Below are 27,456 nucleotides of genomic sequence, written 5' to 3' on the forward strand. Positions count from 1 at the left end.
TGTTTCAGTTACTTGCTAGCTGTTAACAATGACTAGGTGCTGCAATCTCTCTGAACCTCAGACTCCTTGTCTGTCAAAGTACTTATACCACAGAGTGCTTTTGATGACTAAATGGGGTAATCCCCATATAGCAGTCAGCAAAGGGTCAGACACTTGTCAAATGCTCCTTAAGTGCTAGCCATTATAAAAACTATGCATTTTAAACCTTGAAAAAACTTTAAAAGCCAACTCTCCTAGCCCCTCCTCTTAAAACTGGAACCTAGAGAGAAGCAATGACTTGCCTAAAATCTCACAGCTGGTTAGCATTAATACTGAGATAGAACCCTAGTCTCCTTATTCTAGTCCAGTGTTCTTTTCTTTGCATTATCTTACTGGGCACACAGGACACAGAACAGCCCAGAAAATCCTGGTTGGTATTGTATGACAATAATCAGAAAATGTCACAACTGCTAAGAAAAAGAGCAAATGCAGGAATTGAGATAAAACAGCACCTTAAAAGAGATGTAAAGAACTGCAAGGCTAAAATTAAGGTGAGAATTTAGAGTCCTATCAGTTTGACCCCTGGTTCATCACTGACTGTGTCTGTGGGCAGAATATGCATTTACTTTGCCCCTATTCTCAGAAGGTAAAAGCAGAAAGTGAAATATTTTCAAGTGCCACTGGATTGTTGTCAAGAAAAGCCAATAAAAATGATTACTCTAGCAATATAAAAACGCTCCATAAAAACTTAATAATCAACAGTTTTAAGCAGCATGCCACTGAGTATCTGATGGGGTGCCCATGTTTTATAGACAACATTTATGGACTTGTACAACCCAAATTTTCACTCTTTATGAGTTGTGTATAAATTTGGGAAGTGGTTGAAACCACATTTCAAATCAAGACTGCTTATGAGGCACCCTGCCAAATAAGTGTAAATATCCTTGGGAAATCTCACAACTAACACAGAGTTTGGTGGAAGAGGATCTGTCCTCTGGAGAGCTAAAAATGTTATGGATGGTTACCCTGGGACTTAGGAAAACTTTGTTTAGAGGAACATAAAGAATTGCCCCAAATCCAGAAACATGGGCTGGACACTTAATTATGATTCCAGAAACTTAATTTTGCATCCATTCTTTTGGCTAACAATTTGGCAATAGAGACACACATTATATAAAAACTTTTTAGCATGCTTCAAATTGCATGAAGCACTGTCTCATTCATATTTTGTCCCATGGTGCCTTGGCATACAGAAGTAGTCCATACCTTCTTGCAGAATTTAATTTAGTTGAGATTATTACTATGATTGTTTTCAACACCACTCCCTGAATTTCACCCCACACCCACTACTGGATCGGGACTCCTTAAGATCAGTGGCCATATCTTACTCATCTTTGTGATCTTAATGCCTAGCACAGTAAAAAGTTAATATAAATGGAACACACACAAAAAAAAAAAAAGGAGAAGGAAGGCAGAGAGGGAAGGAGGAAGGAAGCAGAAGAAGGAAAAGGAAAAGAGGTATGACAATGACAAACTCCCGTTTCAGCACATGAAAAGATGCTCAACATCACTCATCATCAGGGAAATACAAATCGAAACCATGATATACCACCTTACACCTGTTAGAATGGCTAAAATTAACACAGGAAACAACAGATGTTAGTGAGCATGCAGAGAAAGGGGAACCCTCTTACACTGTTGGTGGGAATGCAAGCTGGTGCAGCCACTCTGGAAAACAGTATGGAGGTTCCTCAAAAAGTTAAAAATAGAACTACCCTATGATCCAGCAATTATACTACTAGGTTTTTACCCAAAGGATACAAAAATACAAATTCAAAGGAGTACATGCACCCCAAGGTTTATAGCAGCATTATCAACAATAGCCAAACTATGGAAAGAGCCCAGATGTCCACTGACGGACAAATGGATAAAGAAGAGGTGGTTATGTATATACAATGGAATATTACTCACCCATCAAGAGGAATGAAATCTTGCCATTTGCAATGACATGGATGGAATTAGAGGGTATTATGCTAAGTGAAATAAGTCTGTCAGAGAAAGACAAATACCATATGATTTCATTCATATGTGGAATTTAAGAAATAAAACAGATGAACATATGGGGAAGGGAAAAAAGGTGGGGGGGGGAATAAACCATAAGAGACTCTTAACAACAGAGAATAAACTGAGGGTTGATGGAGGGAGGTAGGTGGGGGATGGGCTAAATGGGTGATGGGTATTAAGGAGGGCACTTGTTGTGATGAGCACTGGGTGTTGTATGTAAGTAATGAATCACTAAATTCCACTCCTGAAACCAGTATTACACTGTATGTTAACTAACTAGAATTTAAATTAAATAAAAATGTGAAGGAAAAAAACTCTCTTGTTTTGAAGATCATTACTGGTGACTCCAGTTAGAAAGAAGTAATGAGACCATGAAATTAAAATGCAGCCAAGTTCAACATAAAGAAAGCCTAGGGTAATACAGAGTTATACCCGCCACTAGCTTCAGTCAAGTACCCCGTGGAACCACCTCTTCGACCTCTCTGATTTCTAGCCACCTGGATGTATTACTTTGGTAGTACTACATCACTGAATATGGCCACAGCAGAAATTTTGGAGTCCTCTATTGGGGAAAGTCAATATAATATCATGGAGAAGAGACACAGCAGAATTCCTTCAGTGGAAAACCCAATGAGGAGAGTGACACTGTTTAGCAAGAGACACGAAGGACACTATCACTGAAGTTGGCTTGAACGTTCTCTCCTCAAGGCTAACGGGGAGCAGTGTCCTAGATATGCCTAAATACTCCTCCTCCTATAAGGAATCATCATCAGAAATGCACTGAAATCTTTTGGTCATAGGCATATTAAGAGATAGGCAGGGAGAGTGGCAGAGCAGAGAGTGAGGGAGATATACTTGGAGGATTTTAAAAAACAAAAGGAAAGAAAAAGAACTAACCAACTCCAGAGGTTAATGTAAATGGCATCTATGTGTAATAAACCCACAAATGGTAAAGGAAATAAGATGACTTATTTATAATTTATAAAGCATTGCCATTTGTATTAAAGCAGTGATCAGATTTGGTCCAAATTTTTTTTACCCTCCCGCTGACAGAAATTATTGTCCTGAATTCTCTCTAGTGACTTGTTTTGCCCCAAACCCTGCTCCACGTTCTCTGCTTATCTCTCTGTACCCATCCAGGCAGCCATAGAATCCTACAGCAACCCAGGGTAGCCATCCATTTCCAGACAGTGGAGCTCAATTGGAAATACTGTTATTTTAACTTGGATTAGAATGAAATCCAATGGGATATAGAAGAAAATGTGGTACAGCGCTCCTGGGAATTTGGGCCTGCTATGCTGTGATAGATCTCCCTGCCACCTCTAGTTTCTGTGATTCCTGAGACTCACCACATCTGGATAATTTGTGCTTGTCACATACAGCAGGCAAGGCTAATAGACACATCAGTCCAGAAAGAAGCTACCGGCAGCGGGGCGCCTGGGTGGCTCAGTCGTTAAGCGTCTGCCTTCGGCTCAGGTCATGATCCCAGTGTCCTGGGATCGAGCCCCGCATCGGGCTCCCTGCTCTGCGGGAAGCCTGCTTCTCCCTCTCCCACTCCCCCTGCTTGTGTTCCCTCTCTCGCTGTGTCTCTCTCTGTCAAATAAATCTTAAAAAAAAAAGAAGCTACCGGCAGCATTTCAGAATCTAACCAAGAAGACAATACCCACCCCAAACTCAGAAACAATGTAAAATAAATTGTCCTTTGTGATTACCTTCAAGTGGAACTTCACCTACACTTTCAATTACCTTTCGACGTACATATTAAAAATTAGACTAATTGAGACATTTTTCAGCTGGAATCTGTAAAACTTAGGACAGAGCACAATCTCTATTTGCCTACAAAAACCAAACACATGTTTAATCAAATAAGTGAATGGAGTAAGCAAGGTTGCAGGAGGAATAAGAATGAGTGAACAAATCATTATAAATTAAATCTAGTCAATTTCATTCATTCATTCATCACTTGACATTTATTGAGCATGTACTACATAAAGTACTTTATTAATTCATTTGGAATTGCCATACTTTGCAAAATAACAAAACTGAATTTCCTTAAAAATATATTTTAGGCTTCTCATTGATTCAAGCTTTCCTTCTTTCTATTAATCCAAATCATGAGCACGTACCTAAAATCAAAATGTCCTTGTTTATTCTCACAACTTGAGAAATTTCGATTAAAAAAATATGACTTCAGCCATTCAAATATTTTGTTTTTAAAATCATGATCAATTTCTAAATTTATGAGGATATGATTTCCAGCCATCATATCTGAGATTATAACCTTAAGCCTAAAGAGAAGCAGTTAACTCTTTTAATTATAGAGAACAAACTGATGGTTACCAGAGGGGAGGTAGGTGGAGGGATGGGTGAAAAAGGTGATGGGGATTAAGGAGCACATTTGTTGTGATGAGCACCAGGTGATGTATGGATCTATTGAATCCCTATATTGCATACCTGAAACTAATATAACACTGTATGTTAACTAACTGGAATTAAAATAAAAACTTAAAAAAAAAAACAAAACAACAACAAAAAAGTAGTTAACAAGGTTGGTTTTGCTGAGAAAATTAAAACCAACTCCCCGTTATTTATCACATGCCTTACCTTTTCTAGGGAAATATTCCCATCTTCTTAACCACAAGGTCCAGCCCCTGGGGCAGGTATGTAGTTAGAATAAAGATTTAGAATGAGTCACTGGGAGAAAGAGGTGTGTGATTTGTCTGGAGCTAGAGAATGTTAATAACAATAACAATTAATATAGTCTGGCTTCTTACAGTATTTGGGGGGTAAGATGAAAGAAGTAGGCTTGAAAATACCTAAAATAATCATCTGCCAATTGTAATATCTAATTTAGTAGCTAACATGAATATCAAGGCAAATGTCCAATGATTACTTTCTCAGTATAATGGTCAGATGCCAAACATTTTCCATGTAGTAGGTCCTTTCTCAAGGGCACAATGTGGTCCAGTCCAAGTGTGGGTCCTTGGACACATCATGGGTTAAATTCACGAAGTTTGAAAGGAGTAAACCCAAACTTTTAAACAGGCACAGAAGCAACTTTAAAGTCTTTGAGGCTGAAAGGTATTCATGGGTCATATTAGGCTAGAGAAAAGTCTTGGAGACTGTCGGCCTCCTTCACCACTATGGATGGTTAGGGTGAGGGATGGGTCTAGTCTCCAGAGGTGACATTCTGATAGATTGATCTTGCTCTGGGAATGCTCTATTCCAATTCTGCACAGGCTATTTGGGCCATAATAGTGAAAATACTCCAGCTTTCAAGTTAAGCTTCAAACTGAAGAGAACCCAGTTCCTTTTTGTAATCATAGTCAACCCTCAATTATTTGTGCATATGGTAGAAAGTAGTATCTTCAATAGTAAAATGATAATTTATGTTTGACTTCACAGCATGTTCTGTATTTGGGGTTTTTCTTTTGTTTTTGGCAACATCAACAGACTTATTTTCCTAATTAGTTTGACCCTGATTCAATGGTACAATTAACATTCTCTGAGCATACACACACATACGCACACTACTCACCAATTGCTGGTGGGGAGAATGCCCAGAAACATACTGAGGGATAGGCAAAGGTGGTCTGAGATTATGTTTTTGCTGCCAGCAATTCACAAATAGATCATCTAGATCAATAGGGAGTTGGCTGTACTTATAACTACGCACTTCCTAGAGCCAAATAATCGTATTAGCTAATTCCCTTCTATAAAATATATGCAGCCTCCGTGATTACTTAGTAAACTAAGTGTAACCAGCACACTTAGCATTTTTTTTTTAAAACCGGGATTACCTAGTTTTGCTATTTATGCAAATTCAATTAACAAGACGATTGCCAGACCTCTCCAGTACTGACTGCTACACAGACCTGCCCGAGTTCTCTCTCAGGCTTGGAGATACTGGGGAATGTAAGTGGCCAGAGTCAGCCCTCTGCCCCGCCACTTTGGGGAATCAAGCGCAGCCTCCCCGGATTTCCTTGAAAAGCCTTCTAGACTTCTTCCGTCTCCCCCGTCGGCCCTGGTGGCCCACCCACCCGCGGCGCGGGACCCTCGCGGCGGCTCACCTATCTTCTCCTCGGCTTGGCTGCTCTCCACAGCATCCGTCGGAGGCTGGGCTGTTGCCTTGGCAGCAGCATCCTCTGCAGCAGGGGCGGTGGCGGCGGCGACAGCAGCAGGGACAGCAGCAGGCACATCGGCTTGTTTAGGGTCCTCCTTGGCTGGGGCGTCTTCGGCCTTGGAGGACGGCGAGTTGTCAGTGGAAGCTTGAGTAGCACTTTCTGTCTCAGCAGAGCCAGCCTTCTCCTCTGAGGGGGCAGGAGCCTGGGGGGCTGCCTGCTCTGTGGCAGCATCAGGGGTGCCCTCCCCCTTCTTCTCCTCGGAAGGAGTTTCGCCTGCCTTGCCGGTTTCCTCAGGCTTGGGGCCCGAGGCCGGGGCCGCGTCAGTGGGAGTGGGACCTTCTCCCTCCTTCTTCTCCACGCCATCGGCAGCAGGGGCTTCATCCTTCTCATTCGCTTCCGCCTCAGCAGCTTGGGCATCACCCTTCTTCTCTCCTTTGAGCTTTTTCCTTGTTATGTGTCCACGGAAGCTAGCCTGAATTTTGGTCGCGGCCTTATGAGCTTTATCTTCTGGTTTGATGCCATCTTGTTCGATCTTTTGGTCCTCATCATTTTTTTCAACCTTTGTGGAGAAAAGGGGGGTTAAAAAAAAACAAAAACAAACAGAAGAGGTGAAGTGATGTTCTTTTCCTTCAGATCACAGCATTCAACAAATATTCGTTAAATGATTTCTTTTGTGTCAGGCTCCAGATTTGAAGTTAAGAAATCAACAATACCCTGGATTCAAATCAAGCCTTTCCTCTCTCCTTGATGGGGAATTAAGTGGCGCACACATTATCTTATGGCAAAACTAATGTCCTTTTGGACTTCCAGAATCACTGGCATTATTTTATACGTGTTTCTTTCCCCAGCTCAATGTCTCTCCATTACTAAACTTAAACCAGACTTTTTTTTGGATGTACCTTGATAATTCAAATTACATTCATCCTAGGTTTGAATCAAAGAGCTCCAAAAGATACTGTTTTTCAGAGTTCCTGAAAGAGAACTCTGTGAAATATGTGACGGCTTAGAAATTATTATGGAAAAGTCTATTCGTTTCCCCAGGGTTTCAAATCTGGTCAGGAAACCAATAGATGGAGGCCAAGAGTATGATAAATAAAGGTTTAGACGACAGATCCATCAGGGTTTGGTGCAAAACGCAAATGAGTTTCAGGGCTTGGAGGGATTTGTTCGGGTTGTGAAAACCCAGAATGCTGGTCACAAAATGATGCCTACTTTCACCTGTATGCGGTCTAACATCAGTAATCAACATAGAAACCTTCAAAATTTGAATGCAGAAAATGGCCATTATTGGGCGCCTGGGTGGCTCAGTTGGTTAAGCGACTGCCTTCGGCTCAGGTCATGATCCTGGAGTCCCTGGATCGAGTCCCGCATCCGGCTCCCTGCTAGGCAGGGGGTCTGCTTCTCCCTCTGACCCTCCCCCCTCTCATGTGCTCTCTCTCATTCTCTCTCCCAAATAAATAAATAAAATCTTAAAAAAAAAAAAAGAAAATGGCCATTATTTTGAGTTAAAAAAACAAAAGAATGGAAAACACTGCTTCCACTTTTGAAAGAGTAGTATATATTTACTAAATCACAATTTCTTACTCCCAAAGCAATTTAAACCTAAAATTAGTTTTATATTATCATTAATGGAGTCATCTTGGTACTGAAGGCAGGAGACTAGAACACAATTTTTTTTTTTTTTTTTACCATTTGGCTGTAACATTTATGGAATAACATGCTGCAAATAACTTTTTTCAATAAGGAAATTAAATCAGAAGATAGGCAGAAAAGGTATAGTCATGGAAAGAAATGTATAAGGAAGTACACAAAATTCTATATAGCTCCATTGCTCACCGCTCACCATGGTGCCCTAATGTGGTTACTTATAGTCTCCATTCACTTCTTCCTTTAACTTTGGAACATCTAACTTTTGTTCACTTTTGTGAGCACTGTTCTAGGCAATGGGGAAATACAGTAGTGAACAATACAGCAAATTTCCTTCAAAAGACTAATAATAGAAGAGTGCTTACCATGTACCAAGTGCTGTGTTTGGCCCCAATCTTGACTTTGGCCTGATCTTGGCCTTTACTCCAGTTTAGGAGGTAAGCCACAGCAGGCCTAACACAAGGGTGTATTTTCTATCTGTCATACCAGCTCTGCCCCAGTGACCCAGATCCTGTGAATCATGATGTGGGTCTGTTTGACATTCTTTGGACAGGCAGATGGGCCTGTTGCTATGTAGATTCATCAACATGCTAGTGGGTATACATATATTTTGGAAAATTAGCCACATTTGAGAGTAAAAGCAGGATTGACAATTTTCTGGTAAAATTTAAGACAAGTTTTTCTTTTTCCTCAGTTAAATGTGCATGTATTCATACAAAGAATGAAGGAGTGGATGAAAAGCATTTTGGAGAGGCCCATTCCTCTCCCTCCTCCCAGTACCATGCTGCGACACTGTTCAGTTCTCTGATGCACCACCACCTTCCTCCATCCTGCTGCTTTTGATAACTCCTACTGGGATGCACACAGCGCAATCTGGGGCACAGGAGCAGCTGTCCCTGCCAGGAACTCTCCGCTCAGAGATGGAAGCATAACCCTGTTAAATTAACAGTTGTGAATGGAGCACAGAGCCAAGATGTTGTTAATTTATTTTACTCTATCTTGAGTTTTCTGAATGAGGCACAGTCGTATATGATAGGACATCTGCACTTGGGCATTGATGCCAAGTGGCTCTTTCATACAAATACTGCTCCTTGTGAAAGTAGACAAACCAATTATTTCAGAGTGGGCAGGTGTGCAGAAAAAAAAGTTACAATTTTACACTCCCTTTTTCTCTTTAAGAACACAAAGCAAAGTGGATGAAACTTTTAAAAAGCTGGAAACATAAAAAGAAGGAATCTGAGACTCTGCCTGCTATAACGAAAGAAACTTTACATGGATACAGCAAGAGCTCCTCTTGATTCTTCCCCCCAACCCACTCATCTCCCTTTCTCTCCTACCTTCTCTCTCTTTCTCCTTCTCTCTCTCTCTCTCTTTTACTTCTTCAGATTATCTGCCACTTTAACTTTCCAAATGATCAGGGCTTGAGATTTGTACATAGCATCTATGCTAAAATATCTATTTAGAAGGGCTCAGACTAGGCTTGGGTGCCAAGATTGTGGGACCAGCCTCATCTGAACAATCCAAGAGTATAAGGAACACAAGAGAAGAAGGGGTAGGTAGGAAGGGAGAGAATCAGGGAAGACCAAAGTTAGGGGAGAGGTGAAGGCAATCTTGTAAGAGCTAGGCACCAAAATAGGCAGATACAACCAAAGAGGTGCTGAAAGTATGCCATGGGCTTGCAGCTCATTCTGGAGAAACTGCTGGACCACTTAACATCATTAGAAATTTAGAGAAACTGGATTTTAGAGATTGGTTGAAAAAAAGAACTCATAAATGTTTCAGATAGTCAGAGGGAAAGAGACTGAGACAGAGATGGAAGGTGAGGGGAAGAGAGAAGAGGAGAAGAGAAGAAAGGGGAGGGAGGAAGGGAGGAGAGGGAAGAAACCAGCCTAAGATAAGGCCAGACTTAAGTGATTGAATAAAAACATCCAAAGACAAAAATATGTTAAATAAAAACTAGGTCTTAAGCTAGACAGTGCTAGATTGTGAGTGTGCATGTCTTTCTTTTGTACCTGTAATTGATTCTATTAATATGACTTAAACTACAGGTTATTTTCTGATAAAATTCCTTTCACAGCATTAGAGATAACTGGACTAAGAGTGTATGTTCTTGAGAGAGGACCAAGAAAGAGGACATTTCCCAAGAGTGGCTGCAGGGTAACCCTAACGTGTCAGGCCACAGAGACTTTTTCCAATTGGAAATAGAAGAATAACCCAAGACAAAGGTCATTTGAGCCCAGAGAAACCAGAGGTCACTCAGCAAATTCAGCACAACTCTTTCAGTTTCTAAAAATGGCCCCGAGAAGTTAAGTGACTTGCCTAAATTTATAGTGTGTGTGGGTGAGTCAGCAGCCCAGCTTGTATTTGAACTAAGGTCCTCTTCCTTCCCACCCAAACCCAAGTCTGATTTTATTGCATTAGTAACCTGGAATAGCTTAGGCTTTCTTGTGACAGATAATCCATAAAGCATCATGCCAACACCACCATTCATTTATTCATCTAAAAATACTGAGTACCTATGCTAGGCACCAAGGACACACTAGTGAACAGATGGTACTGTATTTATCCACATAAGATTCTTTTTTAAATATGCTTTTTTGGGGAGATAACCTCATGCTGCCTTAACAATCAGAAATTTCCCAGGAATTCACATTAGACACTTGATCTTATGCTCATTTTGTAAAGTAGGGCCGATAGTCTACAAGTGAGTTATAGATGGAGGAGGTCTGGAAAAAAAGAGGATCCTGGTATTCAATAGCTAAAGAATCAGTTCATAAGTCTCATCAAGATAGATTTACTTTTGGGGCGCCTGCCTGGCTCCATTGGAAGAGCATGAGTTTGAATCCCACACTGGGTGCAGAGATTACTTAAAAATAAAAATAAAAAAATAAACATTTACTTTTTCAACTTAGTCCTGTAACAAATAAGCTTTATGCTGAGCTCTGATGTTTTCTGAGGGAACTTCAAAATTCTTTCATTTTTCACATGGGACTGTTGCTATCTGTGAATTAACTGAGGAGGACTTTCCAGTGCAGTGCATTATATGTAGGAACAGTCTCATTATAAGTTGCAATAGCTTTTTCAGGAATCTTCACTTCTATAGCTTTTTGTTTTTATTGACCAATTTTTTGGGAGCTCTGTAATTTACAAAGTCTCAAAGGAATTCAAAGTATGTAAAATCTTTACCTTTCATCCAATGCTAAAATCTTGGATGAATATTGGTCTGAAGATGGATACCATCGTACTAACTTGTTGGAACCCAGTCAAATTTCTCAGTCCATTAGGTGAAGGGGCAATAATTTTCAATAGTGTTTAAGAATCACAGGTAAGAAAGCCAAATATAAGATGTAGTTATTTAATATCCAGCACTGTTGCTCTGGTTAATAGTTTCCTTGCCCTTTGGGGAAGGTGGAGGGCACAACTTAGGATTCATTCTAAGATGACCAAACATTTGCATTTATTAAGTTGCAAAAGAACTTTAGGCAAAAATCTATGAATGCCTGACTTTCATAACTAAAATAACATCATCTGTTCAACTGGGACATCTCAATTCATTCAATGTTTTCCAATTATCATAGGACTGCCTCAACCTTCCAAGCACAGAAAAACTTGGCCCTGTATCTATTTCTGCCAGCCATAAATACTACTATTAAAATACTTCAAATTCTCTCTTAAATAAGATTGAATTGTAAATGCTTTTAAAAAGTCATTTGTGTATACCAATTCTTCCTAAGAATATCTTTAGTAAATCAAAGTATTTTCCATCTGAGCAAAAAATATTTCTGAGAAGCAAAATTGAAGGGCCAGAGATATCTTAAGCAACATTTTCTTTATCATACTATAGTTTTCATGCCTATCATCTTATGCAATCCATAAAGGAACCAGAATAAAGTATTGATGATATATATAAAATTTGGCAGACATCTACTATGGCTCACTTTAGTTTTATTAATAATTTATTGAGATAAAATTCACATAGAAAATTTCACTCTATTTTTAAGCTTAGTTTATTTTAAATATAGTTGGCATATACTTTAGAAAAAATGCCCAAGCGTTAAATTTCATGCTGAAGTTTCTGTATTTCTTCAAACCTAGTCAAAGATCAGGAATCCAGTGAAATGCCCTTTATGGAGGAGAAAAAGGAAGATGGACCAACCTCTCCCAGTTGTGAGGATAAAATGTCTTCAGGTTTCTTGGCAGTTGTAAGGAAGTGTCCGTTAAAAAGATGAATCAACACAGCTGGGATGCACAAGGTTCCCTCAAAACTCAGTCTGGTTTGAAAATCTAACTAAGGGTGTGAGGCAGTGGGTGGGAGGAGCAGAATGCAGGTGAGAGCAAGGAAATTGTGGGGGTTTTTGCCAACAACTGTCATCACATTTTTAAACTCCGATTTTCAGGGGCACCTGAATGGCTCAGTAGGCTAAACATCGCACTCTTGGTTTCAGCTCAGGTCATGATCTCCCAGTAGGGTGAGGGAGCTCCATATTAGGCTCCTCACTCTGTGGGGAGTCTGCTTCCCGTCTCCCTCTGCCTCTCCCACACTGAAATAAATAAATCTTAAGAAAAACAAAACAAAACAAAAAAAAACAACTCTGATTTTCAGTCCAGGGCAAAGTCCTTTTTTTTTTTTTTTTAAATTTCTGGTCAGGTGGGAGCACAGCAAATATATAATGACTGAGAGCATGTAAAACATCAAGAGTGATTTTGCAAATCCCGGCAGAGTGGTGGTGAGGGAACTCTCTTTTTCCCATCAAGTAAAGGGTGCCACATATTGCTGCAGCTCCAGAGTTATAATAAATGAGTAAGAAATGCTCCTTGTTTGACTAAATTAGAGGACTAAATATCCCATTTTGGAAACTGGAATAATAATGTTAACTTTTCAGATAACAGCTAGTGATCAAGACATGGGTCTTGACTCACTTTCATATATTATTTATTGGACATGCACAGCCCACCTGCCATAGAATATGAGGTGGCATATGCAACACAGTGTAAGGTGCTACTGGAGGAGAACTCAGTTTCCTTTTAAAAGGGCTCTTTTATTTTGTATTATGTATTTGTAACTCTTTCTGTCCTGCAAAGACAGAGAGAAGAGGTAAAGGGCATATGATAATTGGTAGCTTCTAACAGACAAAAGTCAGCACATGAAAGACCTTGCCCATTTTGCTCACAGCTGGATTTCCAGTTTCTAGAATGGTGTCTGGCACTTGGTAGGTGTTTGATTAATATTTATTGAATGATTCCAAAATGTGACCCTGTCAGTATCATTTCAGAAAGATGATGACAGACAAGGAAGTCTGGGGTTCCATTTTGTCAACTTTCCTTAAAATCCTTGATTTCGCAGGGATGGAATTCAAGAGCATCTGACTAAAACAGGTATGTGTCCCCCAGTACCTGAATAACTGACCTCATATGGTGAGGTTGAACACAAAAACCAATTACAGAAATGAATGAGTAGAAATCAGAGAAGAAGAGAGATCGCAAACCTATAGAATGGCATTGATAATAAAAGGCACTTGAAAATGGCAATAAATCTAAGATAAAGACAAATGATTTATATTTATCTTATCTATGAATTGGCTAGAGTCATATCAATCAAATTATTTTTCAAATATATATCTCTGATGCTTCATTTGTAAAACAGGTGAAAATATGCATTGGGGATTGTTGGAGACTCCTCCCCCTTCCCTCTATTTATACTTAATCTGTATAATAAGCTCCAGGGCCTATGATTGTGAGCTGGGGATAACTACTAATACCTTAGTTATTCAAAGAAGAAAGCTCTCCCTCCAGAAACTGGAGCTGCGGAGAGTCCCAAGTTGAGATGAGGCACATACTTAATGCTGGTCCATCTGTCAGGACATATGGTGGACAGAATTTGACAAAACTCTTTCAGAAAACCTTTGAGTATGGCAAACATGGTGTCCAAGCAAATACTCGCTAAGAGTCAGGTCTGGGAGTAGGACGAGCCCCTCTGACAAGTGTCCATTGGAGTTCATGACCTCTATAAGTATTCACTACCTCTACAAGTGTTCACTGCCTTGACAAGTGGCACGCTGAAAGGAGAAAAAGGCAGGCAAGGTGAGGGAGACACTAAATCCTGCTCTTGGAGAGGTTTCTATGCCTACAGAGGCCACTAAGCGGGGAAACAAAAGGGAGGCACTCCCCGTCAAGTGCTGAAAAGGCTGGGCTCACACAGGAGAGTGTGAGAGAGACTGGGGGGCTTCTGCTAACGCTTGGACAAAGAGGGAGAACCGCGGGCAGCCAGTACATCTGGGAAAAGACAGAAAAGCAGCCAACCAGGGCGCCTGGGTGGCTCAGATGGTTAGGCATCTGCCTTCGGCTCAGGTCATGATCCCAGGGTCCTGGGATCGAGTCCCGCATCGGGCTCCCTGCTCCGCGGGAAGCCTGCTTCTCCCTCTGCCTCTCTCTCTCTGTCTCTCATGAATAAATAAATAAAATCTTTAAAAAAAAAAAAAGAAAAGCAGCCAATCAACAGACCGCCCCTCGTACCACCATCACGGGTGAATTGCTCCCAGGTGTGAGTTCCCAAGAGCAAACCATGCCCCAAGCTGCCGGAGAAGGTGCTCAGAGCCAAGCAGTGGGAAGAGAAACCCCAGGCCCCAGGGAACCTGATAGAAAACTATCCTCCTTCCAGACAAGATGCTCCAAAAGTCTCTTGTTAGACACTCAGGAATACAGGACACAATGAGCTTTTAAATAAATTATTATATTCTTCCTCTTATAATGAACAGTGATTACTGATTTGTTATTTCCTAATTAAGCCTCTTTCGTCAATTATATTCTAAGTCAGTCGTACTTGAAGTATTTTGTTCAATGAATGCATGAATGAGAGAGACCTCCCTCAACCACTCTAATGCACACCCTTCCTCTTGGTCTACTTAACTTGCTTTTCCTTCTTTGTGCTTATAATTACCTGACATATTTTTATTTCATTACTAACTGACTCTTCCTTGGACTATAAATTTTTGGAGAGCAGGACCTTGTCCGTTTTCTACAACCCTCAAAACCTCGGTAGCTAAAATAGTGCCAGCTCGTGGTTGATGCCCCAAAAACGTTTATTTGTAGTTGTCGTCAAGTGACTCTGTGCCACACTGTGCTAGTGACCAGAGCACAGCTGGTGTCCACGAGCAGCAGCCCGCTGACTGGCCAGGTGTCCCGTCTCCACTCTGGGACACCAATGCTTGGGGTCTCTCTCTCCTCTTACACGTATCAAGAGTAAACAGCATATTCAGGTAGTATTTCAACCCAGTCCTCAGCATAACCATGTGAGGAACACATCGCAGTGTCTATTTTATAGTTAGGATAACTGAGAAAACAGAAAGGGGCCTGTGTTATCCAGCCTCGGAGAGACAGGACCCTCCCTCAATCTTACTCCTCATCCAGTGCGTTTTAAAGAATGAGGAAGCCAGGATTCCCTGGTATTTAAGAGCACGGGCTGTAGAGTCCAATGTGTGTCAGATTGGATCTCGACTCTGTCACTTGATCCCCAGCTCGAGCTTGGCTGGTCAGCTTCAGTGTCCTTACCTGTATGACGGAGGGGAGAACAAGTCTCTCACACTGGATTGCTGTGAGGATCACATGAGTGAGTATGACAGATAAAGTTCTTAGCACAGTCCCTGTCACATTCAATAACGGCTAGCTGCTACTTTTTCTCATCTTGATCATTATCCTCATCACTATCCTCTCACAGTAATTTCTTTCTTTTTTTAAGATTTTATTTACTTATCCAAGAGAGAGTGAGAGAGAGAGAGAGAGAGATCAGGAGCAGGGGGAGGGGGTAGAAGGAGAAGCAGACTCCCCGCTGAGGAGGGAGCCCGATGCGGGACTCAAGGCCAGGACCCCAGGATCATGACCCAAGCCAAAGGCAGATGCTTAACTGACTGAGCCACCCAGGTGCACTTATAGTAATTTCTACATTACCATTAAACTAAGTTAAGACATATTAATAAGATAAGTATTGTAGAGGCCCAGGCCAGGCCACCCCAAAGTATACCACACTGGCATATTAATTATTTTGAATTGAAACTACTTGGGAAACAACCGGTTCAAGGACACTCAAGCCCTCCTCTGTCCCCCTAAAAGCAGGAAACAAATCTCCCATATGAGAAATACCTTCCCTGTACTAAGAAGTAAAATGATATCTTTATCACCAGAGATAGGGACTTTAAAATTGAGAAAGCTGTAGAAACAAACCTTGTTATTATTATTATTTTTTTTCCTAACCTATTACCTCAGCCTAAATTCTGCTTAGGATTCCTTTTTAAAGTTCCCAAACACCTGTTTCCTTTATCCTGTCAATTACTCACACATTTATCATCTCTTTGTCTAAAATGTATGAAAACTGCCCGCTGTGGTCATTTCTTTGGATCTCAGGTTCATTATTGGGCCTTCATGCACATGTAATTTTCTCCTGTCTCACGTTAATTTAATTCTTAGTTAAGCTGGAAAGACCTTGAAAGGTACAGGAAAATTTTTTCCCTCCCTACCATACCGATGAGGTTTGGCCCTAAGACCTTATTCATCTCCATGATTACTGGTATCCCTACCCAGGGAGGGGAGAGTCCATTTCCTTAACTCTATAGTGCTCCAGAGCTATCTATCCTCAAAGAAATGAGCAGAAATCTGTCTAAAATGTGCCACAATACCCATTCTTTCTATCCTGGGGAAGGGGGAGGATCTGTTCACAGTGTCAAGCATAAACCATAATCCCTCTCCTCTGCCACCGAACACACACCAATCCTCCCTAACTATATTCATCCCTAAACCTCCACATGGTCCAGCATCCAGTGATGAAAATTCACCCAAACTGCATATCTATTCATTTTCAAAATATATACCCTTCACTTGACCACCACCTGCTTGGAAAAAAAATCTCATTCAGCTACTATTTCATATATCTATCCCAGGGATCAAGCTCTAGACCTTACACATCAGTGAAACAATTGCCAGTGTAAGTTCTGAGAGCTAATCTGTTTACTCATGTCTGGTCATACTCATACCTGGTAAAAGCTGTGGATGCAGCTGCCCGACATTTTGTGGGGGCTTAGCTTAGGAACATCTGGTCCTGAGGAGAGAGGGGCTTCATGATTTGGGATTTCTAACTCTATCCACCACACCCCCACTGGATAGTTAGTAGAACTCTTTGAATGTCATTTTACCTAATGTCTAGTGATGGTTCATAACTTGTCATCAGAGTGCATGTGATTATAAAACCTAGCTGGTGGCAGATGGACAAGAACCGGGACTCCATTTGCTAAGGAAAAAAAAGAGAGAGAGAGAGAATAGCTTGAATTTTTGTATTACCGGTTATGAAGTACTTTCAACTTCATAAAACTGTCCCTCTAGGCTGAGCAAGTGTGCTATGCCTTCTACAAAATGAAGAAATTGAAACAGAATGGAAAGCCCCACAAATGGCAGAATGGGTCTTAACCCTAGGCCTCCAATCTCCTACATTTTAAGGAACTTAACAGAGAATTCAATCTAAGAATTCAACACTAAACACTCAGAAGTTATCAATGAAGAAGTAGCAACCCTCACATCAGCATGTAGACTACTCGAAGCACTTTTTACTTAACAGAATTGGTCTTTATTTCAGATCCCGGGACAGAGGTGGCTCCAGAATCTCTATGTAGGAGGCGTTAGGGGCAGAGACCCATTTGGAAAGAGGAGTTAGGTGATTCTCCCTGAAATTGCACTCGTATGGCAAGATTCTTACCGCAGGCTTATTTATATGAGGTGGCTGGTGGGATGATTTTACAGGGCGACTGCTATCGATCAGCAATAGTTTGCGCATGCCTTAATGTACTAGATCAGTCACCAGGTAAGTGATTGCCCATTTACAGTAGTACTTTAGATCTTTCAAAAAGTGCAGGTGTGGGGATGTCTGGGTGGCTCAGTCAGTTAAGCGTCTGCCTTGGGCTCAGGTCATGATCCCAGGGTCCTGGGATCTAGTCCTACATCTGGGTCCCTGCTCAGCAGGGAGTCTGCTTCTCCCTTTCTCTGCTGCTCCCTCTGCTTGTGCTCTTGCTCACTCTCTCTGACAAATAAATAAATAAAATCTTTTTTTTTTTTTTAAGTACAAGTATGTATCCTCTCTGATTCTAGAAGATGTGTTGTGGTATTCTTCCATGTGTGGAAAAAACAATGGAGTGTTTTTGTTGGGGTGAGGCAGGGATGTCAGGTAAAGGGCATAGAGTTTGAGGACAAATAGACTTCCAATTAACGGGGCTTCTATTCCCAAGCTACTAGACAGTAGATCATAACTGAGTCTAAATTTGCTCATGATGTGTTTGTCTTTGTTGTTCTTCCTTTCTTATCCCTCCCTTTGTTTTTGGCATCTAGCTCTCTCTTGATCATCAGTCACCGACACTCACTGATCACATGTTCCCTGGCATGGTTTTGGGGTCAAATGATTTGAGTTCAAATCCTGGCTTGGCCACTACTCAAATGTATGACCCAGAGTAAACTACCCAATTTCTTTAGAATGCAGGGTCTTCACGAACCTTCAGATTGGGATACTAATACCTACTGTGCAAAATGTTCTTTAGATGAAAGAAAGTAGTATTTGTAAAGTGCCCAATACTTAAGAACTCCATAAATAATTGTTTCAAAGAAGATATTATGAGTGAAGTGAAAATTACTACTTTCTGGAGACTAGGGACTGAGTGCATTATTTGATAAATATTTTATGATTTTCTTTCCTTGATGGCTCATGAAGGAATTTTTTTCAGGACTATGCATATTTCATAAAAATAATAAATGCCCCTCTCCAAAAACAACAACAACAACAACAAAACCTTTTAAAGGTAAAGACTATAAAATACCATCCGATCCTTGGAGGAAGTAATACTAATAATAAATTGAAAAAAATATATAGTACTATGTGCCCAGTACTCTTCATCCAAGTATTTTATTACATATTTTTTATACACACAAAAATATATTTATGAAATATATTATATATATTGACTAGCTTAATTCTAACAAGGCTATACAGGGGGTACTATTAACTTACAGATAAAGGAACTGAGGCACAGGACATTAAGTAACTGCTCAAAAGCACACAACTGATAAGTGGCAGAGCTAGGATTTGAACTCAAAAGACTTGTATAGGTTGCATGTGAGATAAAATCATCCCAAGAAGACAGGGCTGATCTACTCTCTGCCAGGTTTTCCCTGCAGGCTCCCAGGCAAGATGAAGTGTGGAGAGGAGGATGGGGTAATTCAGAGCAGGACTTTCTTATGGCCAGTGCCTACTAGGGTTGGGCTAGTTCCGAGTGTCTAAAGGACCAGGCTTCGGAGTTGTCACCACAATTTCATCTTCCCCTTTCAAAAACCTCTTTACCAAAGAAAAGTACAAATATATTCTCAAAGCAGGGGCTGTGGTATCAGGACCTCATCACCCAGGTTGATGCCATGACTCATTTTCCTTGTGAAGATGTTGACAGGGAAGATTCACACCTGAGATGTTGAGAACAGCCCAAAGACCAGGTTCCCTATTAATTCTGAAAGCAGGAGAGAAAAAATATCAGAGATCAGGGGAAAGTGGCAGGGAGAGGACTCCAGGTCAGGAATTAGGGCTATTTAATTACATGAGAAAGGCAGATGAATGAACCAGAGTCACCGATACGCATTCTTATCAGAAGGAAGGGGTTGAGCAGGTGGTAAAGAGCAGGTTCTGTGACTTATTCCCAAATCTGAGGATTTAATTCAGCCAGAGTTTCTGAATGAGACACTGCCTTTTCTTTGAACCAACTACTCTAGTTCTTTTTCTCACAAAACTTTTGTAGTGAAGCAAACAAGGAAATCCATCTAGAACATTCCATGGATGTCATACTAGTCGCTCTGATTATATTCTCAAAAACTGTCATACTATTTATGCCACATAGTTCATTGGAGGAATTTAGTGACAGGGTTCATCATGGCACAAAGAACCAGCATACCTCCCACTTTGTGGTTCTGTAGGGAGAAACACTGTTTGGTGCCACCAAAGAGAGAAAGTTTTTGAAACTAAACAGGCAAATTCTACAACCTCTGAATGAATCTGTATGAGCTGCACAGGGATCCATCATAATCTGATCTTTGAGCCAGAATTGGGTAAAAATAAGGAAATATCAAGTCTGATTCTGAGGTCTTGAGGTGAATGAAAATCACTTTCCTTTCTTTTTGAGGCATAGACAACTATGAGATGTGCCATGACCCTCTCCTAAGTGGTATCGCTTGACCCAAAGAGCCACAGAGAGCACCAAGTCGGCCCGGCACTGTGAAACTGCAAAAAATGACGGGCTTTATGGATGTGTCACAACACAGAGAGGTCTTGAAAACTGTCCTAAGCTTCAGAGTCCCAGAAGGTAGGGTGATGCCCCCACGTTTCCCTGAGTTCCGATTTACTCATCACAAGTCAGTGATTCCCCATATGCCTGTGTCTGCTCAGGACTAGACCCAAGACTACGAAGATTCCAGGGTTGGGACGCCTGGGTGGCTCAGTCAGCTAAACATCTGCCTTCAGCTCAGGTCATGGTCCAAGGGTCCTGGGATTGAGCCCCGCATCAGGCTCCCTGCTCAGTGGGGAGCCTGCTTCTCCCTCTCCCTGCCACTCCCCCAGCTTGTGGGCTCTCTTTCTCTCTCTCTGACAAAGAAATAAAATCTAAAAAAAAAAAGATTCCAGGGCAATCTGATAAGCATTTTCCGTTGTGGTTGGGGCAACTCAAGTTGGGGCAACTGGACAGCTCCAAACTAGAATAATTCCCTACTTTCTACCCAGGCTGAACTCACAGTTTAAAGTCACATATAAAAGCGCAGTGAGTTTGGAACCTCTGGCTGCTCAGTCAGTTGAACGTGTGACTCTTGATCTCGAGGTTGTAAATTCAAGCCCCAGGTTGGGTGTAAAGATTATTTAAAAATAAAATCTTACAAAAAAAAAAAAAGAAAAGCTCATGAGCTTAAAAAAGTAAAACTGCCTGGTACCTCTGCAGCCTGTGTGTGTACAGTCTGGCTGCGCCATGGTGTACGAGCAAGCCAGGAATAAACAACAGAAGGCTTAAATCACTGTGGAGAGCTAAGGGAACAATGGGGGTGGCTGGCGGCAGTAGCTGAGGGGGTGTGCAGGGAGAACTCAGACAAAGATTCTCCTTCTGCCAAAAGGCTGAAATTCCACCTTGGAGCATGATTCCCTTATTCCCTTATTATTATTATTCCCTGAAAGCTAAAACTATAGACACTCACTTAATTGGTCTGCCTTCCACCCTCTGCTACACATTTTATCAGATTAAGCAAAAGCAGAATTATGGTTTTATAATTTGTCCACTTCCGCCACCCCAAACCACCCTCTGCCCCTCCCAAAACACTTAAAATATTTCCATTGCTTATCACACTAGAAAGAAATGCATTGTTTTAGCATTTGAGAAATTTATGGAATGGACCCAGTCTGCCCTTCCAACCTCTTGTGTGAGCACACTCTTTACTTTAGCCAAGTAATTGATGTGCTGCTCACTGAACACGCACCTCACTCCCCGAGTTCTCTGACTTCACTTATGATGTGGTCCCCCTCAAACATTTCTCTGTCCTGTGTCTGCTGAAACCCTGCCTGCCCTTCACGGCTCATCCCAATCCTTACCTCCTTGGCAGGAGAGTTTTCTTGCATCACCCTAAATGAACAGTCCAGGGGTCAGCAAATTTTTTCTGCAAAGGACCAGAAAGTAATTTTTTTGGGGGGGTGGTTTCCTGAGCTATATGGTGTCTGTCACAACTCCTCAATTCTATCATTGTAGTGTAAAAAAACTATAGATGCTGCGTAAATGAATGAGCATGGCTGTGTTCCAATAAAACTTTATTTATGAACACTGAAATTTGTATCACTTGCAATTTTAAAGTGTCACAAAATATCATTACTCTTTTGATTTCCTGTCAACCACTTAAAAATGTAGGGAAAATAAAAACATTCTTAGCCCATACACTGTCATTTACCAATCTCTGGGGCAGGGTATACCTTTACATTAAGCTCCCACAGCATCCTTGGTTGTATTTTCATTAATTTTTTTTGTATTGCAGTTATTGGTGTACTTAATCACCAAACTCCATTATAAGATTTTTGAGGGCAAGAATATTATCTTATTATTAGAGACTGTGATATTGTGACTTTTATTAAGAAATATATATTAGGTCTTTGTCCCCATTTTTGGCACAGAGTTCCTAAAACCCTTTGAATCACCTGGGACGATTGCAATAAAGGCAGCTTTTATTATGTTAATGAGGCGACTTTGGGAGAGCACCTAGAGATGGGGCTGGTGGCTCTGAGAACCAAGTGACTGGAGGGTTGAAACTTTCCATTCCAGCCCCCTGACCTCTGGGGAGAAGTGGGAACTGGAGGTTGAATCCATCACCAATGGCCAATGATTTAATCAATTTGGCCTAAGTAATAAAGCCTCCATGAAAATACAAAAGATCAGAGTCTCAAGAGCACCCCGGTTGCTGAATGTATGGAGGTTTAGGGAGAGCGGCATCCTGGGAGGGGGCAGGGAAGCCCTGCACCCTTCCCCAAACCTTGCCTTGTACATCTCTTCCCCCTGGCTGATCCTGAGCTGTTCCCTTTTATAATAAACCGGGAATCTAGCGAATAAAGAGTTTTCCCAAATTCTGTGAGCTACTCAAGCAAATTAATTGAACCCAAAGGGGGGGTTCTGGGAATCTCTGACTTACAGGCCGCCGTTCAGAAGTACAGGTAACAACCTGAGCTTGCCATCGGTGTCTGGGAAGGAAGGCAAGATTTTGGGACTGAGCTCTTTACCTGGGGAACGGATGCTATCTCCAAATAAACAGTGTCAGAATTGAGTTGAATTGTAGGACGCCTAGCTGGTGTCCGGGGCACTGTTGGTATAAGAAAGCCCCACCCCCACACTGGAATTGGGTTCCGGACCCTTCCAGAGGCTAACATTTATAGATCACTTTGTGCCAGGCACTGAGCTAAGTGTTTTCCGTGGAAAATAACAACAATAATAACTGTGTGAGGGAGGGACTATTATTTTTAGTGAGGAAACGATATTATTATTTTTACAGGTGAGGAAATAATAAGGAAGATTGAAAGTGAGCTCTCAGAGCAATTTAGAGAGCAAAGGCAGAGGCCCTTCCAAGGCAGGCAAGCTTCAGAGAACTGAGAACGGAGTGGCACTGAAGCTCGCCTACCTTAGAGGGGTTTCTGTCCTGTGATCCCTTCGACGCCTGCTCAACTCAAAGGGGTCACAAAGACACTGAGACCTGAATCCAGGTATCACACATAGCTTGAGAAGAAATGCAGGGCAGAAGTGAGCGGTGGGAAAAATGCCCGGAGAATGGCTGAGCCCCCGGGTGAGGGCCGCGGCTGTGAGCGAGCCGCAGAACAGCTGTAGTCCCAGAAGGAGAGAAGCGAGCTGCAGCTGGGAGGACACTCGTGGGAGAGAAAAAAGACTTTTTTTTTTTTTTTTTTTACCATCAGAATTGAGTAAGTTGCTTATGTGCGAAAGCTTTTGTGGAACCAAGTTAGATGGTGCTAAGTCACTAGACAAAAGATCACACCCTCCAGCTCAAGCTACCTGTCTCCAGGGACTGTTTCCAACAGTCTCAGGTCTGAGTGAGGACAACGGAGTGAAAGGCATCTAGATTAGCTGAAGGAACACAGTGACCTGGTAACAGGGGAAAAAGGGGGGCTCCTTAAATCCCCAGGGCTGTTCTATCAGTGAGAAAGAAAAGATGAGGAGGAAATGCTGTTCACAGTTCGGCAGCTCAGCACTCAGATCAGCAGCATCTGTACCACCAAGAGCTGGGTGGCAATGCACTCTCCTCCCGCCCCATATCTACTAATCAGGATCTGCATTTCCACAAACCTTCTGCACATCACAATGTGGCCTACAACACCCAAACAGACCCATCCCAGGAAATCCACAGTTCCTTTTGAATATTTCTTTACACAAAAATATGATTTCAGAGGTGCTTCTCTTCTCTTTTAAAGCACAGAGAAATAAGAAGCTGCAGGTAAAGTAGCAGAAGCTGTGGACTAGCCATCAGGAGAGCAGGGCTAGAAACAGGATACATCCCAAATTTGCAACCTCATGGAAGTCCCTTCACTTCCCTGGGCCTCAGTTTCTGTGTCTCTACATGAAGGGAGTTGACTAGGAGACCTAAGACTCAAACATTCTAAGTATCAGAGTCCTAGTTGTGTGCAAACGTATATATGTTCCATTTTCCTATTTCCCTAGAAAAGAAAGCCTCAGAGAAGTTGACTGTCATCCAATCCTACCACCTGGAATGGACAGGGTCTCCCCCACACAGTCACTTACCTTCTAAAATTAGTTATATACATTGAACATTCATGAGACTAAGATCATTCTCAAAATGTGCCAATCTCCAAAGGGGATCACCAAACTGAGGGAGCACAGGATTTTTCCACTGACCAGCCTCCCATGCACTAAGACTCTTGAATCTGCACAGTTCAGGATGACTTTGCTCAGGTGCTTCTATGAACTAGTAATGACCCACCTCATCAGGAAGGCAGACACCACCTTCCTTCTGGCGCCTAATTTCAACCCTTTCAGAATGCAGGAGCACATCATTCCTCAGTCAGCCAAAAGCTGCCTCTTCCCCACCTTCCCCAAAGCCTTGATGTGAGAGACTGAAGCTATTCTAAAGAACACCTTAGGGGCGCCTGGGTGGCTCAGTTGGTTAAGCGACTGCCTTCTGCTCAGGTCATGATCCTGGAGTCCCTGCATCGAGTCCCGCATCAGGCTCCCTGCTCGGCAGGGAGCCTGCTTCTCCCTCTGACCCTCCCCCCTCTCATGTGCTCTCTGTCTCAAATAAATAAATAAAATCTTAAAAAAAAAAAAAAAAAGAACATCTTACTTTACAATTCTTAAGGCCTCACTGTCAGTCTGTGTGGAAAATCTGAATGAGATTTACTGTCCTAGTTGGGGGGAAAAACCAAGACTGCTAAAAATAAAGAGGAGATGCAAATCACTCATTCTTTGCCACAGTTGGTTTTAACCTACTTAAGAAAAAGAGGTCAGAAAAAGAGAGAGAAAGCTCTAAGCCCCATCAACTTCTTACCCACATCACTTACAAGTGTGGCTGGTCTTCCTCTCCAGCTCCTCTACTCTCCAGGTCCCTTCACAGTCTCTCATTGGGGCGAGGGGGGGGGGGTGGTGGCGGGGAGTGGCATGGGGGCATCCAGGCCCTAGAGGAGCTAAGGCCACACCCTGGCTCTCCCCTCCTCTTCCTCAGAGATATGCCCTCAAGTGGACCTGAAGTCACTTACAGCCAGAGACAAAGTCCATCACAGAGTAAGTGCTCAACGTTCAATACATATTTTTGAAGTAAATTTCTAGGCCCAAGATGGAGGTGCTCCTGCCCCTGGCACCATGTCAGTAAACTGAAAGTTACTTTTCATGTCCCTGTAAATGCTCCACTTAACCAGAAACACAGTATATCCAGTCAGCCCATCCCCAAATGTCAAGCCAACCCTCGTCTCTGTATTTATTTCCTTGTTCCTCATTGTTTATCCTATAAAAGCTTCCTTTCACCCCATTTTGCAGTTCCCTGGGACCCTTGAGACCAGAGACTGCTGGCTTCATGAAGTGTTAAAGTCTGTTTGTAACACCTAAATTGACTTCCTTAACCGTTTTTTAACAATATTATTGGATGAACGAACGAATACATGCTGGTACCATATGTTTCCAGGTTAAGAGAAAATCTCACACCAAGTCTAAATTCGGCCACATCTCCAGAAGTCATCTCATTTCTTCCCTTTTGCCCTCAGTCACCTTCCTTCCCTCAATTGTCTAAGGAGCCTGCATTTCATCGCGGGAAATGGTAAGCTCAAATGAAGCAGCCTAGGAAACTTTTTTCTTTTCTTTTTTTTTTTTTTCTCTTTTTAATAATGAAGGATCATTGTCTCTGGCTCTGACCTAGCTGGTTTTCTCACTGTTATACTCTAATGACAAGGCATTGCTGCTTAGTTTCCAAAGGTCTTTTCCTGCGGACAAACAGAAATCTTCCTCCTTTTCTGGTGCTGGAGAAACAGGCGCGCACAACCCGAGGAATGCTAACGTGCTTTTTGCAGCCTCCAGGCAAGGAAAACTGGGAGGGACAAGACTGCGACTTCCATTTGACCCAGCTTTCACTCTCTTCCTTCCCCCTCACCCCCGCCCCCCCTGCCCCGCAGAGTAACCTTGACATGACTGAGGGCCCAGTCCCTGCAAGCAGGCTGCTGCTGGTCCTGCAAGCAAGGGGTGAAGGCCAACAGACTAATGAAGGGCGAGGGAGGGAGCCCGCGCGGCGCCCCTGGTACTCCTCCACCGTGGACAGGCCCAAGGCTTTTGTTCTCCGGGCCACCGAAAGCAGCAGTTACCGCCCAAACAGAAGCTGGCGGAGATTCGTTAAAACAGCACTCCACGGTGCTGCGGAAAACAAGAAGTCAAACCCGAAAGTGAGGATTTAAAAGAGGAGCTGTGCCGTGCGAGCAACGCCCCGCGGCCAGGCCCCGCCCACCGCTCCCGCAGCTCCGCCCAGAGTCGGGGCGGTGGCGCGGGGAGGGGCCGGCGGCGCGGGGAGGGGCCGGCGGCGCGGGGAGGGGCCGGGGAGCCGGCGGCGCAGCCGTGGAGAAACAAAGGGATGAGGTCACCCTGAAGAGAGGCGGGAGGGAACGCCCAAAGGGGACGGAGAGGGAGACGCGAAGCGGGGCAGTGAGACGGAAACCCGAGTCCAAGTGCAGGGGGAGGGGGCCGGGGGACAAAGGCTGAGCAACGACGCCCGACTCGGGAAAGGGAGGCCAGGCGCACAGTTGTCTGTGCCGCGAGAAACGGAGTGCGGAGAGACCCGGCAGAACCAGCTTTCCTGAGGAAAGATGAAAAAGTTTGCTTAAAGCCTCTCCGCTGCTCCCCGTCATGCTGTTCCACAAACTCCCATGGTTTCTGTCAGTTCTTTGAATTGCATGATTTTTCAAAAAAAGTCTGGGGTGTTCTAAGGTTGGGTTCCTGAATCTGAAGTAGTATGTGATGTAAGTTGTTTATATAATTATGTTTATATGATTATTTTTCTGTTGAATGTCCATAGCTTTACTAAGAATGTAAGAGGTGTCCATTACCCCCCAGGAGATTAAATGTTACTAGACTGCGGCATTGTAGGAAAGAAAAGGAAAAAGGGAACAAACAAACAAAAAAACACCTAACATGCAAATGACACCAGGTTTGAGGAGTTCTGTAACACCTCTTCTTTTTGGTTAATCAGGTTAATATCAGTCACCCTAACCAGGATATTTTGATGGAGAAAAGCCAAAGGAGAGTAAGCTTTGTTTAAAGGAAGACTGAAGACTTGGTTCTGAAAGACCCAAGAAATCGGGTTGGAGTAGAAGTTCAGAAGGCACTGTGGGCATATAAGTGAGTGGAGAGAAAGAATTCCTGGCCTATCTTTGGTTTTGTCTGGGCTGACATTGAGGCAAGTCGTCAAAGGAGCAAGCCTGTATCTCACTGCAGAAGAATATTAACTAATATTCTAGGGCCACTCTTGTGCTTGCTTAACCCCCCACCCAACTGTAAGTTCATTGAGGGCGAGGACTTTGGTTGGCCATTTCAATACCAGTTCCTAGCATAGCTGA

General features: G+C 42.5%; 1 protein-coding gene and 1 long non-coding RNA gene across 2 annotated transcripts in view; one reads left to right on the forward strand and one right to left on the reverse strand.

Moving 5' to 3' along the window:
• Nucleotides 1–27,456, reverse strand: part of GAP43 (growth associated protein 43) — a 94,846-nt gene that overhangs the window by 38,871 nt on the left and 28,519 nt on the right. The window contains exon 2 of the mRNA XM_081833666.1: nucleotides 6,114–6,726. Within this exon, the coding sequence (XP_081689792.1) occupies nucleotides 6,114–6,726 (613 nt within the window). The remainder of the gene's footprint in view (nucleotides 1–6,113; nucleotides 6,727–27,456) is intronic.
• The window catches only part of LOC145723923 (uncharacterized), a 74,741-nt gene continuing 72,800 nt past the window's right edge, over nucleotides 25,516–27,456 (forward strand). Inside the window, exon 1 of the long non-coding RNA XR_014149344.1 lies at nucleotides 25,516–25,673. This is a non-coding gene — a long non-coding RNA (uncharacterized LOC145723923). The remainder of the gene's footprint in view (nucleotides 25,674–27,456) is intronic.

The sequence above is a fragment of the Leptonychotes weddellii genome, chromosome 1, assembly GCF_054177405.1.
Source record: "Leptonychotes weddellii isolate Sample4059 chromosome 1, ASM5417740v2, whole genome shotgun sequence".
NCBI lineage: Eukaryota > Metazoa > Chordata > Mammalia > Carnivora > Phocidae > Leptonychotes > Leptonychotes weddellii.